This window comes from Ochotona princeps, chromosome 4 (genome assembly GCF_030435755.1).
Source record: "Ochotona princeps isolate mOchPri1 chromosome 4, mOchPri1.hap1, whole genome shotgun sequence".
In the NCBI taxonomy this organism is placed as follows: domain Eukaryota; kingdom Metazoa; phylum Chordata; class Mammalia; order Lagomorpha; family Ochotonidae; genus Ochotona; species Ochotona princeps.
The window spans coordinates 39650359-39670169 of record NC_080835.1 but is presented as its reverse complement, the minus strand read 5'-3'; the positions used below and the strand labels follow the sequence as shown (position 1 = coordinate 39670169).

General features: G+C 47.1%; 1 protein-coding gene across 4 annotated transcripts in view; it reads right to left on the bottom strand.

The window, feature by feature from the left end:
• Positions 1–359: 359 nt before the first annotated feature.
• SERGEF (secretion regulating guanine nucleotide exchange factor) overlaps positions 360–19811 on the bottom strand; it is a 259501-nt gene continuing 240049 nt past the window's right edge. For 3 of the 4 annotated variants that reach the window (XM_004593829.2, XM_058663277.1, XM_058663278.1), the window contains one exon: positions 360–714. In XM_004593829.2, the coding sequence (XP_004593886.2) occupies positions 410–714 (305 nt within the window). In that variant the 3' untranslated portion in view covers positions 360–409. Of the gene's footprint in view, positions 715–11047; positions 11347–19811 lie in introns of those variants that run through there. The other variant, XM_058663276.1, reaches the window with a different exon arrangement.

Sequence of the window (19811 nt, the reverse complement as noted above, 5' to 3'; positions counted from 1 at the left end):
GGGCTTGCAAATAAAATGCCAGAAGCTTGTGGCTGCACTAGCTCAGCCTGGGAACCCTGTGGCCTGTGGAATCAAAGGCTGTTGGACCCAAACTACCACAGCGCTGGGTTTCCTGTCTTTGGGGCAGGAAGTGGCTGGAGCACTTATGGGTGCTTCAACTTTCCTGGGCTCAAGTGAGGACTCGAGTCCTCATTCTCATCTTCTCAGTAGGACATTTGTCCCCTTGAGCCTCGGTCACTGGGCAGGCAATCTCCTCTCCCAGCATTCTTGTTTGTGTAAGCCCAATTTTTGGTGTCTCCCAAGTCCTTCTTGGGCTGGTTCCACGATACAACAGTGTGACTTTTCTGGGTACACTGGTCTGGAAAGAAAAGCCTACTTTATTCCAAAATCTCCACCATGGTTCCCCTTTTCAAGAGCTGTCTGATTGGCTTTGGGCTGCAGTTTCTGATGGTTTTCCTTTTACGCTCTCTCTGTCCACGGCTTCTTGAGATCTGGTTTTCTGGGTGGCATCCACAGAAGGGGCGGCGATGCTGGGGTCCTGGTCCCATGCAGCTGGCAGCTGGCAGAGGGCCAGGGAGTGCCCAGCCCCACAGCCCACGAGGAGTCCTGACGCTGACCACAGACCCTCCACAGGCTTTGGGGCCCAGACGTTGACTTCGGTACCGTCCCCGCACATGCCATGCTCGTTCCAGCCCCAGGAGTGACACACTCCATCTGTGGAGAAGAAGGAAGACTGCTATAGAGGTGGGTCTGAATTGGACAGCTGGGCCCTCCAAGGTATCAAGACGTGCAAAGCAACTAAAGCACAGGAGCACATGGGGGCATGCTCACCATCTCTGACTCCATTCCTGTTCCTTGCCCACCCTCCCCGGGTGCTTGTGTTCCAGGGTTTTCCATTCCCACCAACCCACACAGTCCATGCCGTTGAGCTGGCCTTCTCCTTTGGGTCTTGCTCACCATCACTTCCTACATATGGTCCATAACCAATACATGCTGACTCTACCTCCAAAAATCTCTCAACCCTTTGTTCACATCTCCACTGCCATCACCCTAACTCAAACTGCTGTTTTCATTTACCCAGGCCATAGAAACAGGGATGTTTGACAGCTACTCCTCTCTTCAAAGAGCACAGGGTGGTTCCTGACAACCCAAACCTTTTTTTTTTTTTCATTTTATGACACAATTTGATAGGCTCTGGGATTTCCCCAACCCCTCCCTAAACCCTCCCCCATGTTGGATCCCTCCACATCGCTGCAGTAGTACAGTTAATATCCACTCATAGTTCCTTCACTGCGGGCATGTACCATGCATAGAGTCCAGTGTTCTATTGTCTAGATAAATTCAATAGTTTCATTGGGAGACCATCCCTGGTCTGAAAGTATAGCTGGCAGAATATCATCCCCTCCAATGTAACGCCACAACACAACATCAATAACAATTTATAACATCATGGAGTTAATTGACATGGCATTGAGTAACCAATATGTTAGAAAATACGATTTCTTAACCACATCCTGTGACTACTTCATTGACATTTCAGTTTTAGTTTATACACAACCAGCTGCTATACACCTTAAAATAGCTATACAGCACTATTCAGCTGTCTATTTTCATTTTTGTGTTTAGCAGCTTATAGTATTAAAGCGTCATTTTTACTGAACTTAGCGAATTTTAGGATAGTCCAAACAGGCTTATAACCCTAACAGGCATATGTTAACACTTGAGGTGCAGAACAGTTTTAAGAGGGGTGTGCAGAGAAATCTTCAATACCTTAGTGAGGGATAACTAATCTTTGTGTCCTACCTAGTAAGGTATATGTGAGTCCAAGCTGACCATTTCATCATTTCCTGTCTGTTCTACACTTTCCTTATTGGTCTCTGTCTATCTGTTCTATTTTTTTTTGGGGGGGGGTGCTCCAGAGCGACTCTGATGGTCATTGCAACAGAGGGTGGGGATCCAAAGTTGGAACTAAGTAAGGACTGGCAACCCAAATCTAATCACTTGCTTATTGCCCTGCCTAAACGCCTGTAGTTACATCCCCTGGTGTGTAAGCCCCAAGTGTTATGACTCCCAACTATCCTGCGCAATTCCCCCACTCCTTGTATTCCAGAACCCTGGTTCCTTAAATCCTATCAGACCTTTCTCTCAAAGTCCTCACTTTACTGGGGTTCCAGACCTCCTCATCCTTTGATTCCAGTTTGAAAGGCAGTCACAGGCTAGATTCCTGGCCACCCCATCCAGTCGAGATCCTTATTGTTGGCCTGGTACTGCCTGCTCACAAAGACCTTGCAGTCTATAGTACTGTATGATCTGCATGACCACCTGTTGGCCATTCCTGCCTCACTGGACTGCACACTCTGTGATGACTGAGGAGTGTTCTGTTTACTACTATACCTTTAGCATAGCACATGGCACACAGCTGGTGCTCAATAAGTGTTTGCTGAATAGATCAAAGAATTAACAAGCTCATAGAGCCAGCAAGTGGCCATGCTAGCATTTGAACCAGGTAGGTCACTAGGTAGCCAGCTTCCATCCTATTGAGTCCACCTCTTCCTAGGTCTGGGTCCTCTCCTAGGCCCGAAACTCACTTTTTTCTGTGGCTACTTAAAATAAAACATTTTTCCTAGATTTGAAAATAATGCATTCTTCATGGTAAAAAAGAAAGGCAAAAAAAGATGGAAAACATGGATGACAGTAAAAGAAAAGCAGGCTTGCAGAGTCCCATGCAGTACTATGAAAATTTTGGTTTTTTTTTAAGCCCTTGTTTTGTGAGATTTGTAAATATTAATGTATACTTTTTGTCCTGCTTTTATCCTTTAAGATTATATCACAAACATTTTTTCAAAGAATTGTAAATTATTCAGAGCCTGGTGCAGTAGCCTAGTGGCTAAAGTCCTCGTCTCACATTTGTTGGGATTCTATATGGGTGCCGGTTCATGTCTCAATGGCCCTGTTTCCCATCCAGCTCCCTGCTTGTGGCCTGGAAAAGCAGCTGAGGACGGCCCAAAGCCTTGGGACCCTGCACCCGTGTGGGAGACCAGGAGGAAGCTCCTGGCTTTGGATTGGCTCAGCTCCAGCGGTGGCAGCCATTAAGGGAATGAATCAGTGGATGGAAAACCTTCCTCTCTGTCTCTCCTTCTCTGTGTATATCTGATTTTCCAATGAAGAATAAGTAAATCTAAAAAGAAAAAAAAGAATTGTTAATTATTCAAAAGATAAATAAAAAATTTGCTTATAATTTTGAAATACCTCAATGTATAGAAAACGCCAGACTGCCCTTGGTCCCATCCTTACCTTTCCCTCTGGAAAATAATTACTATTCTGCAGTTGGTGCACATTGTTTTCAGGCTTGTATATTTTTCTATGCATCTGCTCCTTTAACATTACATAACATTATAAATGGTCCCAATTACATATACATAACCACTTATCCAGTTCCTTTCTGATGGGCAGTTCTTTTTTTTTATAAAGATTTGTAAATTTATTTGAAAAGCAGAGAGAAGAGAGGAAGGAAAGGGAAAGGGGGAGGGAGAAAGGGAAGGAAAGAAAGAAAGAGAAAGATTGATTCTTCCATATACTGGTTCACTCCTCAAATAGCTGTAGCTGTTAGGGTTGGATTAGGTTGAAGCCAGGAGCCAGGGTCTCCAGCTAGGCCTGCCATGTGGGTGGCAGGACCCGAGTACTTGAGCCATCATCTGCTCTTTCCCAGGTGCATTATCAGGAAGCTGGATCAGAGGCGCAGCAGTGGGGACCTAAACTGTATGGCATGGGATGCCAGCATCACAGGGAGTGACTTAAACTCTTGAGCCATCAAGCCAGCCCCTCACCACTCTTTAACAATGTGGCTACAATCGTGAATCACACTGCAATGGACATCTCTGAACATGTCTCCTTGTACAACTGGTGGAAGTGGAGGGAGCTCCCTAGACGTGTGTGTGTGTGTGTGTGTGTGTGTGTCAGAAGGACATGTGTCTTCTAAGAAGGGCCGAGCAGCTCTCCAAAGTGGCTGCACTCACCTACATTCCCCTCAAATGTGCATGCGTGAGTTTCGCTCTGTTCTCTGCTTTGCTGTTCCGATAGGAGCTTTGATTAGTTAGCATTGTGCTGACCACTAATTTGATGGCATATTCCTTCTGCCTCTTTACATTCCTTACCTGTTTGCTTCTTTGGGTGTGCAGTTTTTCTTCTTGGCTTCTAAGTTTTCTTTGTATATTCTTTTGTTTATATCATTCCTTGTTGTTCTGTGCCCTGCCAATGTCTCTTCCCAGAAATCTGTGCTGTGTCTTCACTTTGTTTACAGCCTCTTTTGTTACACAAATTTATTTATAAGGGCTGCCTAATTGCCCATTATGGAGATTAAACATTTACTTAACCTGTCTCCCATTATCAGAGGCTTAGGTTGTTTCTAATTTTTCAATATTTTGTATAGTGTTGCCAGGAACACTTTTATGCATGAATCTTTTCTATTTAATTATTTTCTCTAATTGAATTCTTAGAAAGAAATTCCTGGTCAAACAATATAGACATCTTTGAGACTCCTCCGTGCAGTTCTGAATACTGCCAGAAAGCCTCCCTCTCAGAAAGGCCACTTGAGTGTGACTTCAGCAATCTGGACATCTCAGTGTCACTCCTGCATGGCTAATATTTATTAGAATTATGGTGGTTAAAGTCTTTTCTAATTTGAAGATAAAAAAATAGTACTTTATTATTTAGTATTTTTTGTTATCATTAAAATTGAAAACTGTTTAGAGTGTTGGTATAATGTTAGTATGTTAGAATGCTAGAATATTAGCGTTAGGCAATGCTACATCCCTTTGTGCCAGGAAACTGCTACTTTGCCAGGTCAGGATGCGTCTGGACCATGGGAAAACTCCACTTCAGCGATAAATATGTCCTTTGTTCCTCTGCGACCTTGTGAACAGTGTCCCAAGCCTTATCTATAGAATGCACCCAGGTGCAGGAGGGCAGTGGCACAATCATCTGGTCCCAGGAACAGAATGAACCACAAAGATAATGTGTCTGGGAACGGAGTGGACTGTTTGTACCTGGAAGCCCTAAAGATGACATGTCTGAAGTTTGTTACTCTTTAAGCTGATCATTGCGTTTGGATTTGTGCAGGCTATGATGCATGTAACAGCCAAAAGGGCCTATATAATCACTGGCTTTTCTCTGGTTCCGGGTCTGACCTCTCCTTGGCTGGCCTGTGTGCCAGCATGCTGGAACAATAAACTACGCTTGTTTTTGCATTATCAGTGAGGCTCTTTGTTGTTCATGGGAAGTTGACAAAACCGGACCCTAACAAAACTAATTCTTCTAATTCTGAGATACTTGTATTTGCTCTGTTTCATGTCTTTCCCTGGTTAGTATAGAACGGTTTAGTGCTCACACACAGAGCAGGAAGGCCTGGGTTCAAAGTCCAGCCCTATCATATACTGGCTGTTTCACCTCGGGCAAATTACTTAACTTCTTTGTGCCTCAGTTCCCTCATGTGTTAAGCGGGTATATGAATGTTACCATTCTCATAGAGTGGTTTGACAAGGATTAAATAAGTAGATGTAAAATACTTCTAACAATGCCTGGCACTGAGTGCTACAGAAACACTTGCTACTACTATTGCTTCCGACAAAGAACGTTTTGTTTTAAAGGGTTTGATTTTAGAGATATTAACCCATCCTCTGCCATTTTTACATTCACATTTCCCCCCTCAGTTTGACTCAATGTTTGACACAGGTCTGTGATTCAAGGCAGTACCACTTGTGGATTTTTGTGTTAAAATTCTTCCCATTGCTAATGGTAAGTAAGGACTTTTCCCTACCCAGATCAGAGAAATTCTTTATGATTTTCCAACAAAGTGTAAGTCTAGACATGTAAATCATTGTCCTCACAAACTAGTTGTGCAGGTTCTTCTTCCCACAGAGGGAGGGGTTGGCTGGACCCTGGAATTGCTCTCCCTCTCCTTTTGCCTAGTAGGAAGGCATCACCTGCCAAACACAGATGTCTGCCTGCTTGGCCCCCGGACAAGGAAACTCACACAGAGAGGATGAACCCCAGGCAGCACCTCCTGTGGCTAAGCTGGAGTTTAGGCCAGGTTGATCGGAGGTACAAGGTAGGAGAGTGTAAGAGCCAGGTACCTTTGGGTCCAGTTTGGCACCCGGTGTGGGCCTTGCGCCCGGGCCTGGTGAGTGGTACCAGCTGACTGTCAGCAGGGATGGGGTGGGAGGAAGGCAGAGCTGACCTAGCAGCGGGATATGACACAACGGGCAGCTGGCAGGCCCCTCTCCTCTTGCCAAAGGGAACACACTCTAAGGAAGCCACACTTGGGCCAGGGTAGCCAGAGGCCCAGAGCCAGGACTTTCATGCCCACTGGGTTGAGAGGCCTGGCAAGGGCCCAGAAATCTCTTCCACAGTGCTTGCAGAGAAAGCCCTGGGCTGAGGCGCTTTATCTTGTTTTAATTCTGACAGGCTGCATCTCAGCCATGTTTGACAGAATATCCTCACTTTACAGATGATAAGATTGAGAACTTATCTGGAACCTTGGCCAGGGAGCTGCTAAGCCCTGCATGGCACACTCCAGGGCTTGCCAATGCCTCTACAGGGCAGCTAGGACACTGTGTCAAGTTGAGGGCTACATGACAACCGTGTTGCATATTCTCTTTATTGTAATCATTATTGTAACATTTAGCAAGCTCATCAAACAAGTTAGATTTGGGAATAGCTTGCTAACTCTACACTATCCTACTAACCAGGGACTGGGTTGCCCTGGGTGCTGCCTTGCACACAGCAATCCGAGATGCGGAAAGCAGAGGGTTACCGCCCTCACGGAAAGACAGCTCAGGCAGTGCCCTCCTCCAACACTGGAGAATGTGGTTTTGTCCCCCCTCAACCTACAATCTCTTGGGCCTCCTTACAGGGGCACAGTAAAGACAAAGGGTCTTCTGGACTTGATGCTGCCAGAGGGCAGTTTTCATATACAAGTGATAAGTGTGGGCTGTGGGAAACCAATCTCTAGGTCCATGGGAATGTGGGACATCCATTTTCTAAATGGCTAACTTACAGACTGGCCCCTGGCCCTCAAGAGGATTCTGGGCAGTGTGCCCAGCACTGGTTGGAAGACCTTGAGGTTGCCTGCATCCTATGCAGTGGAGTTTGTCAGTTTTCCTGGCGCTAGAGCATGGGGCTGAGCTTCAGGTGGCAGGTCCTGGAGTTAGGAAGGGATTCCCTAGCCCCCTTGGAATTTATGTTACCTGTTCGTGGGGGTTCAGCCGAGGCTGTGACAAGCAGAGCTCATGGCTCAGCACACATGTAACAGCCTAAGAGCCCTGCAGGCAGCGGAATCTCAGCACTGGCAGGGTCCCTGGCACAAGCTGGACACGATACCAAATCTGTTCAGGTCTTGTGGCACCTGCTGGGGCTTCTTGGCAGCCTGGGTGCTCACAGTGCCTTATGGTGCTGGGAGCATAGCCCAGCGCCAGGGAGGGAGCCTCCTGTCTGTTGAGGGCCTTGCCCCAGGGGCCCAGACACCTGAACCACAGATGGAGGGGGACATTTCCCAATTTCTCTTGCAGCTGGTTATGACTAGCAAGGTTTGAGTTGATGGGACCCTTCCTTAAAAGACAGAGGGCAATGCCTGTTGTGATGGCTGGAATTCCAGCTGCTGTCTCTGACTATGAGGCTGAGCACTGCAACCTAGGAATGTTGCTAGGCATTTGTACAGACAAATGCCCCCTTAATTCCCATAGTGAGGTGTCATTAACTGTTTCCAGATGAGGTAACTAGGCTCAGAGAGTGAAAATAGCTTGTCAATGCTCATGCTGCCACTCTGTGTAGGACTAGAATCCAGCATTGTCAAACCTTAAGCTTCTTCACTAGATCCAAGCCAGGTGAATGATGGTACTAGACTCACTGGATCTTAAGTGTATGCCAGGTCCTAGGAAAACCACATGTCTAAGTATGCCTTCCCTGACCCTTCACACTAGTCTGTTAGGTACAATCTAATAGTCTCCTCATGTCCCAAAGAGGGAACGTGAACTGTGCAAGGTAAGCAGCCGGCAAGCCTCAGATAGATGCAGACTGACCACAGGACTGTAGTCCCACTTCTGTTTTCAGACTGCCCTCCCTTCTCAAGAGCACCTCTTGCAGGTCATTAAGGGAAGCCACAGAGCCCCAACTCCCCTGGAGGATGACAGGGGAGTCAGGCAGAGGAGCAGAAGACTCAGTGAGCCCTTGGGAGAGGGAATGCAGGGTCTGGGGCCCCAGGGAGCCACAGAGGGCTCTGCCCCTGCGGCCCAGGTGGTGTGGCAGTGGGAGGAGAAGGGAGGAATAAGAGCATGTCCTGAGCTAGCCTATCAGTCAGGGCTGCTATTCCACAGAATCAGGCAGAGACAGCGCCAGCAGGCCTTTCTTTCCAGGGAGCTGGGCAAACTTAGGGAATGCCTCTGAGTGTCTAGTAGATCAAGGTCTCAGGGGACCCACCCTTCTAGCAGTATTTGGTGAGATGTTCCCCAGCCACCTGCTGTGAGCAAGAATGAGGAGTGAGGACCCAGAGTTCAGACCTCCTGCAGTGCTTTGGGTCTGAGTGACAACCTCAAGTTAGAAAAGGGTTCAGGTCTCCCCTAAACAACAGCAACAGTTACTTCTTCTTTTATGCTAATGCCCTGCAGCTGGGGTTGGAGGGAAGCATCAGGGGTGAGGGACTGGAGGGTGGAAATTAGGCAAAACACAGCTGGGACTGGGTTCTCCCATGGAGCATTTCCTATCTCCCATGACCTGCGAGTCCATCTTAGCTGGCTCAAGGTCTTCTGTGGTCTGCCTTCTTGGCCTTGTCACTCCTCTTTTCCAATGCACTGTTCAGACCTACAGCTTCACCACATGCTATGTGTCTTCTCCAAGGTCATTCAGGTTGGCATGTTCTTGCCACAGCAAGTCTACTTATTTCATGCTATGGTGCCTTTGCTTGCTTAGGCCCTGTGCTGAACACAAGATCCAGAGAACAGGAGAATCCTGTTTGTGATGTCATGGGCCCTAGCAGCCAAGAACGGCAGCTCCAGGGGAAGCCAAAAATGGGACCGAATGGTGCACACAGGGAGATAACAGCATGTGGGTTTACTGTAGCACTGCTCGCAACCACGCAAGATCAAAGGAAGCCTAAGATATCCATCATCTGAGTGTTTTGAAAAACTAGGGATTGGCCCTCTTCCTTTTTCTTTTCTTTCCTTCTTTCCTTCCTCTATTGTGACGTAATATGCAGCTGTTAAAAACAATGAAGTAGGAGCTTGCCTTGTAGCATAGCGGATGAAGCTGCTACATGCAATGCCAGCATCCCATATGGGCACCGGGCTGAGTCCTAGATATCCTTCTGATCCAGTTCCCTGATAATGCACCTGGAAAAAGCAGCAGCAGATGGCCTAAATACGTGGCCCCGGCCACCCATGTGGGAGACCAGGGTGAAGGTCCCAGCTCCTGGCTTTAGTTGGCCCTAGGCCATTACTGTGGCTATCTGGGGAGAAAGCCAGCAGAAGGAAGCTCTTCCTTTTTCTTTCTTTCCTTCATTCCTTCCTTTCTCTCTCTCTCTCTCTCCCTCTCTGTATGTGTGTCTTACCCTCACTTTCTGTTCCCTGGTCTTTCAAATAAATATTCTCAAAATAAATAAATAAATAAATAAATAAATAAATAAATAAATAAATAAATAAATAAAGGAGAAGAAGAGAGGAAGAATAATAATATGAAGAAGAACAGCCCTCTGGTTCAACATGGGAAGGTATGCAAGGCATTTTAAGGATAAAATAGATTTCAAAATTGCATACCAACAATATGACCCATGCCATACAAAGCCCCTATATATTTTTACAGAGAATCCCAAACTGAAAATAGTCGTTGAAGAAAAGAGGGAGAATTGGGAAAGGGGATCACCATCATTTTCTTTGTGTTGTTCAAATATTTTAAAAAGCAGTAACAAGCCTGGGGTATGGCGAGGCAGGTAGAAAACCAATATCTTTCTGGATACAGACACTTTAGAAAAAACGGTATGTCTGGGCCCAGTGTGGTAGCCCAGGGGCTAAAGTCCTTGCTTTGCATGCATTGGGATCCTATAAGGGTGCTGGTTCTAATCCCAGCACCAGCTTCCCAACCAGCTCCCTGCTTGTGGCCTGGGAAAACAGTAGAGGACAGCCCAAAGTCTTGGGATCCTGCGCCAGTGTGGGAGACATGGGGGAAGCTCCTGGCTCCTGGCTCCTGGCTTTGGATTGGCTGAGCTCTGGCTACTGTGGTCACTTGGTGAATGAATTAGTGGACAGATCTTCTCTGTCTCTCTGCTTTTCCAACAAAAATAAGTAAATCTTAAAAAAAAAAAAAGGATATGTTCTTTCAGGGCAGGAGGTGTGTGTCACTGGGTGCCTGCTAGTTTTTCAAAACACTCAGATGATGGATATCTTGGGCTTCCTTTGAATTGCAAATACTTAGCAGGGTTTTGAGAGATGCATAAGAGTTCATCAGTCTTAGGCTGCTTCCCATTAAAACATGTCCAATCTGAGCTGCCTATTATCAACCTGGTTGCTTTGTTTTGTTACAAAAGGGACCAGCATGTGTGTTAGTGTGAGTGTGTATGTGTGCAAGGTTGGGTCCTGCCAGGTTACTGGAAGGATGTGAGATGTACTTGCTGTGAGCATCCATGGAATGCAGACACAGGACACACACTTCAGACACAGCCAGTGAGGGGAAGCAAACAGGCCAGTGTTTTTCGCCCCGCTCCTGTGGTCTTTCCAAACTTCCTGGTCTGTCTGGAGAACAGCGGGAGAGGGACACACACACAGCTGAGACCCAGCCCATCAAAGCGATTCCTGTGAGTCTGGCCGCTTACCTTTACTCTTGGGTCTGGGGCTACAACCATCTCCTGGCCACAGGCTCGGAGAACAGAGTGTTACAAGTCTGTTTGTGGTCACACTGACCTAGCAAGAGGTGTGGCTCCTGCGGACACTGCCATGGGAAGGTTGTGAGGACAATGGCCCCCTGCGGGCCTTGCTGAGGGCAAGTGGCACTGCCACACGGTGAGCCCCCTCCAATAACCAGCTCATGGATCGTGCCAAGGGTCAATGGTGCCCTCAGGGCAGGGCCAGAGGCAGCAGGAAGAAGCCAGCCCAAGCCAGGAAGTGGGGCTGTTCACCCAGAGCAGGGTTTGTGGCCTCAGATCCCCAAGGAAAGGCTGTGGTTGAGAGCAGGCAGGTTGAAGGGCCCCTCCAGGCCAGGGTCCATGGCAACCCTGAGTACTGGGTGAGAGGAGGGATGGGGTGAGGGCTGCAGGCCAGGTCAGCAAGGAGGCAGCAGCTACATACCAATAAGACAGACAAGGGCCTGTGGAAGGAGGAAGTCAGGAAGGCAATGTTAAGAACATAGTCAGAAGCCATTCCTAACAGTCCATCGCTGCCTCTCTTGCCCTCCAAATCTGTACTCACACAGCAGACTGAACAATCCTGTTAAAACCTAGCTCAGCTATGAGACTGCTTGATTCTGAACCCTCAATTGACTTCTCCTTTCAGAATAATCAATAGCTGGCTTCCAGCTCCCTTGGGCGTTGTACTCTACCATGTGCTACTCTGCTGACACTGATACTGATGGTCTTGTACTTCAACCAGCACTCACCTCAGGACCTTTGCACATGAAGATCCTGCCAAACGGTGTGCTCAGGCTCCTGAGAGCTACAGGTCTCCTCTCTTAAGCTTAGAAGTATCACCCTAGCAGAGAGACCTTTCCTGACAACTCTGTATAAAACAATCATCTTTTTCTACTCTGTCCCAACCTCCTTGTCTGCTTGATTCTTAGTTTTGCTTGTTGACTATTTACTATCGATCTCTTCTGACCAAAACAGAAGCTCTGAAAGCAGGGACTGCTTTGTTGACAGTTATATACTAGCACCTAAGATAGTACTGGCACACAGCAGTGTTCCATAAACACTGTTGTATGAATGAACCCATGAATGAACCGATGGCTTGTGAGAGAATGAAGTTGTCTTGTTCTCTTGGAGGTCAAAGAGAAGCCAGGCAGTTGGGGAGGGGGAGTGCTGGGCATAGCTGATTCCAGCTCCTTATCAGGAAGAATGCTGTGCCATATGGAAGGCTGCTCTGGAACACACTGGGTGCCTGCTAGAGGTCCTGAGTCCCCAGCTGTTGAGGGCAGAGGCTGGGATGAGACATCCTACAGAACTTGCCCATGGTGTAGGTAGGTATGAATGTGTATTGGAAACAAAGGGGTGAACACTGTGGTGAAACAAATTAAGTCACTGCTTGGGACACTTGAATTCTATAGCAAAGTGCTTGCCTAAGTCCTGGCTACTCTGTTTCAAATACAGCTTCCTGCTAGTTTGTACAAGCAGCAGTGGATGATGGCTCAAATACTTGAGTTGCTGCACCCATGTGGGAGACCTGGATGGAGTTCCTGGCTCCTGCTTTCAACCTGGTCCAATCTGGCTGGTGTGGACATTTGGGGAGTGAACCAGCAGATGGAAGATCTCTCTTCCTCTCTGTCATTCTGCCTTTTAGATAAACACACAATGCTTAATGAAGGAAAGGAGGGAGGGAGGAAACGAGGCAGGGAAGGAGAAAAGGGGAGTGAGGGAGCAGAGCAGATCGGAGCAAACATTCTTCAGGATGGCTCTTTGCAACAAGATGGAGGAATGGCCTCCATTCAGGCAGTGGACACAAATGTGTTGAGATGAAGGGCTGGAAAATCGCAAGGCTGGAAATCTTTCTAGAATCTCTTTTAGAATTCTATTGGTGGTGGTGGTGGTGGTGGTGGTGGTAGGTAGTGGGCATCTAGTCTAACAGTCAAAAAGCTGGTTAAGATGTGCACACCCCAAATCACAGTACCTGCGTTCAATTTCAGCACCAGCTCTTGATTCGAGCTTCCTGACAACATGCAACCTGGGAAGGAAGCAGTGCAGTGGCTCAAATGACTGGGTTCCTGACACTCATGAGGGAGACCTGGATTGAGTTTCTGGATTACAGCTTTGGTCCAGCCCAGCCCCAGTGGCTGTAGGCACTTAAGGAGTGAACTAGTAGAAGGAGGCATTTTTCCTCTTGCCAATAAATAATAATAATAAATTAAGGTTAATGTTGTTGGATGGACAGATGAGCAATGGATGAGCAATGGACAGATAGAGGAAAAGACACGGATGCAAAGGTGGGAATTGTAGATGACCTAAGGAAAGAAAAGCACGCTATTGAAGGGACACAGGGCTAAGTGGGCAACTCTGCAGCTCGTTTGCTTCTCAAACAAACAAACAAACAAACAAAAATTCCATTTCTCAAGAAGCTGCTGAATCCCCTTGTCAGTTATTCCACAGTGAAGCAATAGGGAGCTCAAGCTCTCCCATCCTCCTCTTGTCTACTGCACTCCACCTCAGCTCCACATCATCACTGCAGGCACCTCACATGACAGCCAGAACAGCCCAGCCAGGGCAGGTATTGGGATCAACACTGCATGGAATGTGAGAGAGGTTAAGAAACAGCCAGGCAGGGAGAGGCAGGCCACCAGCACCCCAGGAGTAGGGGGCTGGGAGGCTGTTGGGGACATTTCCTAGTCACCTGCGGAGAGAGTGTGTTGTGGCACGTTTGCTCTGTTGGGTGCCTATTCTTAGATCTAGGGAGCTAGGGATGACGGATTTAGAACTTATGAGGTGGAAACGTGTTGGCCTGTTTCATAAACAACTGCAGTCTTTCCTGCAGACTCTGGTTTCTGGGTTTTCTTTTGGAACTGCTGGCTTTGGGGGTTCTTGAGCTGCCCTGGGAAAGCACACAGAAAATAACCTTCTGGGAGACCCCCTACCCTGGTTCACATGTGGCTCTAAAAGCTTTTGTAGCACCCATCTCACTCAATACAGCCACCCTGAGAAGATGATATTTTGATCTTGCTCTTTGGATGAAGAGAGAGAGGCTGGGAGGAGTGGAGAAGCAAGCACAGCCTGTGATGTGGTGTGAGAGCCAGGCTGTGGACTGCAAGGTCTGATGTGAAGCCTGCTGCTGCCAAAAAGAGTCTGGCCCTAGCAGATGGAGCGGTAAAGACATATGTGCAGTACCTTTGGATTTTAGTTCCTTCAGGCGTTCGCAGAGAGCTCTCCTGTCTCTTAAGGTTTCTTCACATATGCTGCATTTCCCTCTGTACAACCTGGTGGCCTGTCCCTGCTGCTATCCAGGGTTGCCTCTTTCCAGCAGGTTGTTATCACCCCTGTAACGTGCAGTGCCCAGAGCTGGCTGAGGCTGTTAAGAGATGATGAGCCTGTCAGGACAAGTTGGCCTAGAGGTTCCAGCTTGGCTAGTGGAGCCTGAAGTCACATTTGCTGTTTTGGAGCCCAACTCGGCGGATGCTTGCTGAATCAACAAGGGAAGGTTTCTGCCTTCCCTTGGCCTGGCCTGCATTGGTGGCTGAACTTTCAGGTTGTCTTCATGAAATGTCATCTTTTTTTTTGAAGATTTATTTATTTTTATTACAAAGTCAGATATACAGAGAGGAGGAGAAACAGAGGAAGATCTTCCGCCCCCAAGTGAGCCGCAACGGCCTGTGCTGTGCCGATCTGGAGCCAGGAGCCAGGAACTTCCTCCAGGTCTCCCACACGAGTGCAGGAACCCAAGGCATTGGGCCGTCCTCGACTGCTTTCCCAGGCCACAAGCAGGGAGCTGTATGGGAAGTGGAACTGCCAGGATTAGAATCGGCGCCCATATGGGATCCCGGTGCATTCAAGGCGAGGACTTTAGCCACTAGGCCACCATGCTGGGCCCATGAAATGTTGTCTTACAAGATCAGTGATAACTGATAGATACCAGTAGAGGGACAGAGGCATAGACGTAGCTCAGGGCCCAGGAAGACCCAGCCAGACTGTTGCTATTCCCACAGCCTTACTTACATCACTCCTTAAGCCTGTTGAGAAATATCAAGCATACAGGAGAAAGGAGGTTGGAGATCAGAGCAATTCTGGGGGTGGGGCTAAGAAGCTCTGTTCTGGAACCAAGGGACAGAAAGGTGCAGAAGAATTCTCACGCAGCAAAAGAATTGACGGTTACTAGGGTTCACATGGAAGCAAGTGACATAAATGTGAGCTGGAATTCTTTCTAGAGTTTGCAGGAACTGACTGGGGCCCACTGAATACCTGCTTAATGATGGATCCTGCAGCCAACTCAGTCCCATTCATTTTGTGCACAAACCAGTAGTCTCTAAACCACGGAGACAGGTCAAGCAGACAGGTGCTCTGGAAAGGTAAGCCCAGAAACGTCACCTAGAGTCCATCTCTTACTTATCTGTTTTTGTTTTCAAATGATAGTTTTATTGAACTCTGTGTGTATGTATAGCGCAAAATAGGAAAGAAACTAATGGAGTAATGCTTTTAATTTACATTCATGTATTCTTTTCCTCTCAGATTATTTTCTCAGCAGAACTTACCAGAGAAGACAGACAGTTCTCATTTACCCCTTGCCCCCAACACAATCATAGCCTCCCACAGTATCAACAGTGCATCTGTTTCAATCGATGAGCCTACACTGACGCAAGTTTCTTGTTCAAAGTGCATAGTTTACATTAGGGTTTAATCTTTGTGCTGTACTTTCTTTGGGTTATGACAGATATATGGATAATGTTTAGCCACCATTAATAGTATCATACCGAACAGCTTCACTGCCCTGACAGTACTTTGTGTTTTGCCTATTTATTTATCTTTTCATTTGTCAGAGTTGATGAATAGGTGAGTGAACAGTTACAGACTGCCCCTAATAGTCCTGCATGGTTCTAGTGGAGGGTCTACAGTAATAGATAAGACACACGCGGCTTGTGCTTGCACTGGGGAAACAAGGGAGCAAGTAGGTATGCAAGCGGGAGGCAGATAACAGGAAGAGTCAGAGAGAACAGCAGAACACGCTGATGAAGCAGGCTTTCAGTGAGGGGCTTCTGAGCTGCAGCCTGAGAGACAAGGAGTCAGCCACACAGACCCCTTGCAGGGAGACCTTGCCAGGCCAAGGGAATGACCAGGATGGAGGCCTGAAGGAGGAGGGAGGCCTGCCAGTTCCAGGTGCAGGAGGAAGGCCAACCAGGGTGTGGTTGAGGCCAAGAGAGCCAGGGGAGAGGAAGGCCCCCAGAGGGAAGGGGAAACAGAGTCTAGGGCTGCCTGCAGGGGAGTCAGTAGGGTATGAGAGTATGCAGAGATGCCACTGGAGGGCTCTGAAGCAGGGAGTGGCAAGCCCTGGCTTACATTTGAGAAGGCTGCTCTCTGAAGGCTCCATTACAAGGGCAAAATGGAGACAGTCAGTTTCACTTTAGGAAGCTACTGCATTGCAGAGTACTAGACAGGCTGGACAGTGGCTCAGCGTGGGCTGGTAGCAGTGGAACAGGGAGAAACAGATAGAATTAGCATCTGTTTTGGGGGAAGGGTTTCTAGGACCTGGTGCTGGATTACATATCAGTAGTGAGAGAAGACAGGAATCAAGATTGATTCCTTGAACAAAGGGTGGTGATAGCAAGGGTTCTTTATGAAGTTGAGGAGGCCTGATATTAGACTTGGTAATGAAAATCAAGATTCCTGATTTGGACATTTTAAGACGGAAGTGCAAGTTAGATATATGGGAATTATACATCCCCCCAGTACAGACCTCCTGTGAACCTAAGTAGAGATAAGCCTGAGAGCTGGAAAACCATGTGAACAACAAATGTTAGAAGCCTCCAGGTGAGTGTGGCCATGCTGGGCCTCTAGTCTGCTGGGGCCTAAATGGGTACTTTTATCACTCGAAGTCACAGCTTCTGTTTTTGTCTTTTCTTGAATGAAATGCATGACTGGGCTAAATGTACATTTCATGGGCTAATACATACAAATTTCTTTTGAGAATGTCCCCACTTCATATGAAGTACCCAAGGTTTGAAAGTAAACTGCTATCTAGGGTCATTATAACCACTGACCCAAGTTCTCTCTTAACTGATTCCATTGAAAGCAGCATCCAAACCTAACCCTGGTGAGCAGCCAGACATACACACACCGGCCTGGCACTCTGCTCCTGGGGCAGGTGTTAGTGGGTAAAAGGGTATGTTTAGAGGATGTAGGGTTTGCAAGAGATTATCTCTGGGATATCTTCTAATTTCAGGGGGTATGAGGCCACCAAAATGGAAGTCTTTGCAGTTGTCAGCCTTGCAAAGAAGCACACAACTGAAGGCAAGAAGGCTCTTGTGCACATGTTCACAGTGGAGACTACTCAGTCTCCTGTGTTCTCAGCCCCAAGAGACAGACTCTCTTCGCAGACGAGAGGCCTGGAGACTTGAAGGCTGAGGCCAGGCACAAGCATCCCCTTCGTGCAAATCACTGAGCAGCGTGCTAGCTTAGACAGAAATCCAAAGTATGTGCCTTGGCCTGTAAGGTTCCGTATCATCTGCTTGGAGCCACCTCCTTGGGGCCCACTACTGCCACTCTCCTCCTCACCCATTCCCCTCCAGTCTCACTGGTCTTTCTGCTGGTCCTTCAACTGGACAGCCATACTTCTGGCTTTAATCTGTGCACAACTGTTCCCCAGGCCTGGGACGCCCCTTCCAGATAACCATGTGTTTCCTTCACTCCTTTCATTGAGTGTTAGCTCAAATGTCACCCTTCCAGAGGACATTCCTTGATCACCAATCCTATTACTCCAAACTGCTTTTTTTTTGCTTCCTAGAAAAGAATACCTATCACAGACTTTTAAAAAATATTTATTTAGACATTTATTTATTTGAAACACAGAATGATAGAGAAAGAGGAAGAGACAGGGAAGTATCTTTCATCTGCTGGTTTACCCCCCATATGACCTAGCTGGGCTAGGTCGGGCCAAAGACAAAACTCCATCTGGGTTTCCTATGTGGGTACAAGGGTCTAAGGACTTGGGCCATTTTCCACTGCATCCAAAGCATATTAATAAAGGAGCAGGACCAAAAATAAAACAATTTGGACTTGAACCAGTTTCTATATGGAAAACTGGTGTTGCATGCTGTTTCCTGCCTCATAGACTTTTGTCTCTCTCTCCCTCTAGAATGAAAAGTTCCATGAAGGCAAACACCTCATTTTATTCAATTGCCATATCCCCAGCACTCAGAAAAGGAAAGGGTACTCAATGCATATTAGTTTAGGAATGAATAGAACTTCACTTCCCTTGAGGGGATGCTGAATTCTGGAGCTAGGTAGGTCATCCCCAAGGACCACCAGTCTAGAGAGACTGCGTGTGTGTGTGGGAGGGGGGAAGAGGCAGAAGGAGAGACAGAAAGAGAGAGAGGCGAGAGAGAAGAGCTAGTGGAGAAAGGAGTTGGACTAGCCCATGCTGAAGGCATTTTGTCGGTACATGCTGGCTCAGTAGCTGGGTAAGGGAGACATCAGAGCAAGGACGGATACACTCCACCTCTGGCTCTACACCAAGCCTGTCCTGGCAGGCCTGCCGTGGCCTAGTCTGTTCAGCTGTTTGAATGAACGTCCATCTGTCTGCCTTTAGGCTGATTCTCTCCTTTATGAAACAAGGAGGAGCCAGCTGGGCAGTGTATACCACACAGCCTCACTCAATGGAGCAGAGATTTTGGAAATAATTGCTGCTGCTCAGCAGCAATGGAGGCAGACAGGCTTGAAACTGATCCTGCCTTACCACTTCCTAGACATGCATAAACCTTGGTTTCCTCATCTGTAAATAAAAACAATTGTCTTCATCTTGTTTTGTTTTTCAAACAAATATACAAAGTGCCATCACACAGTCCATCACGTGATACATACTCAAGCAACACATTATGTCTTTGCTATCTCCCCATCTGCTATTTGGGATGGTCCCCAGCTCTGCTGTCCAGGATCTGGCTGCTAGCTCTACTTGTGTCATCTATTTTGCTCCTAGCTATTAGCAAATTTAGGAGCATTTCCCAATACAGGGGCATGTGAAATAATTGTGCCATTCCTTTTCCTTCTTTCCATCTCCAAGACTCTTGCATGGAACAAGTAGGTAGCAGTACTAGCTGAGGGTTACGATTCCTGTTTGTCTGAGGCATGCTAACAGGCATGAGCCACTGAGCATTGCTATGGAAACCATTTTGTTATTCGCTGCTGTGTCATTTGTTTCCTGGCTCAGTTGCAGTTGTGGTGTGGGGGAAGGGCAGTAGTGAGGTACTCAGCAGATGAGAACTCAGACTCCTAAGTGGGGCCTGTCTCCTGTAAATATTGCATTTAGGCGCCTTTTTCTCCCTAGACCTTACTTCCCCAACACTAGGATAGAGGCCACTACATATATTTCTGAAATGATAGCCTGATGACCACTTGGACTTGTTAACAAAATCCTGGTACCCATCACAGACCAACTACGCATCTGAAGATACAGGGCACAGTTTGAGAACCATTGCTGTGGGAATTAGATTAACTCAATTGTTTCTAATCTTCCACTGCATAAAACAGTTAACACTGAAGTTACCAGGTGGTTAGAGGGCCTTAGAGTCCTATCTGCTCAGCTTCCCAACTGGTTCCTTGGAATACCATACTTCCCAAAATGGGAAAATAATACATATTTTTCCTACCTTGCAGGATTCTGTTAATGATCAAATAATTTAATGAGAACATCTATGAAAAAAATCTCTCCTAAAAGAGATTCTGAAATATCAACCATTATTATTACTACTATGAGTAGTTGTAACTTGCCTATCCAAAGTCTCTAAAACTCAATTAAGTCCTTGGAGGCCTGGGTTATTATTCTCCTGCTTTCTGTAGCTGAATTTCCAGAAGGCATTACAGGGTTTGGGAAACAACGGTTGAAAAGCTCCCAACTGAAAGCCATCAACTTTATAATAGTGTATTTCTG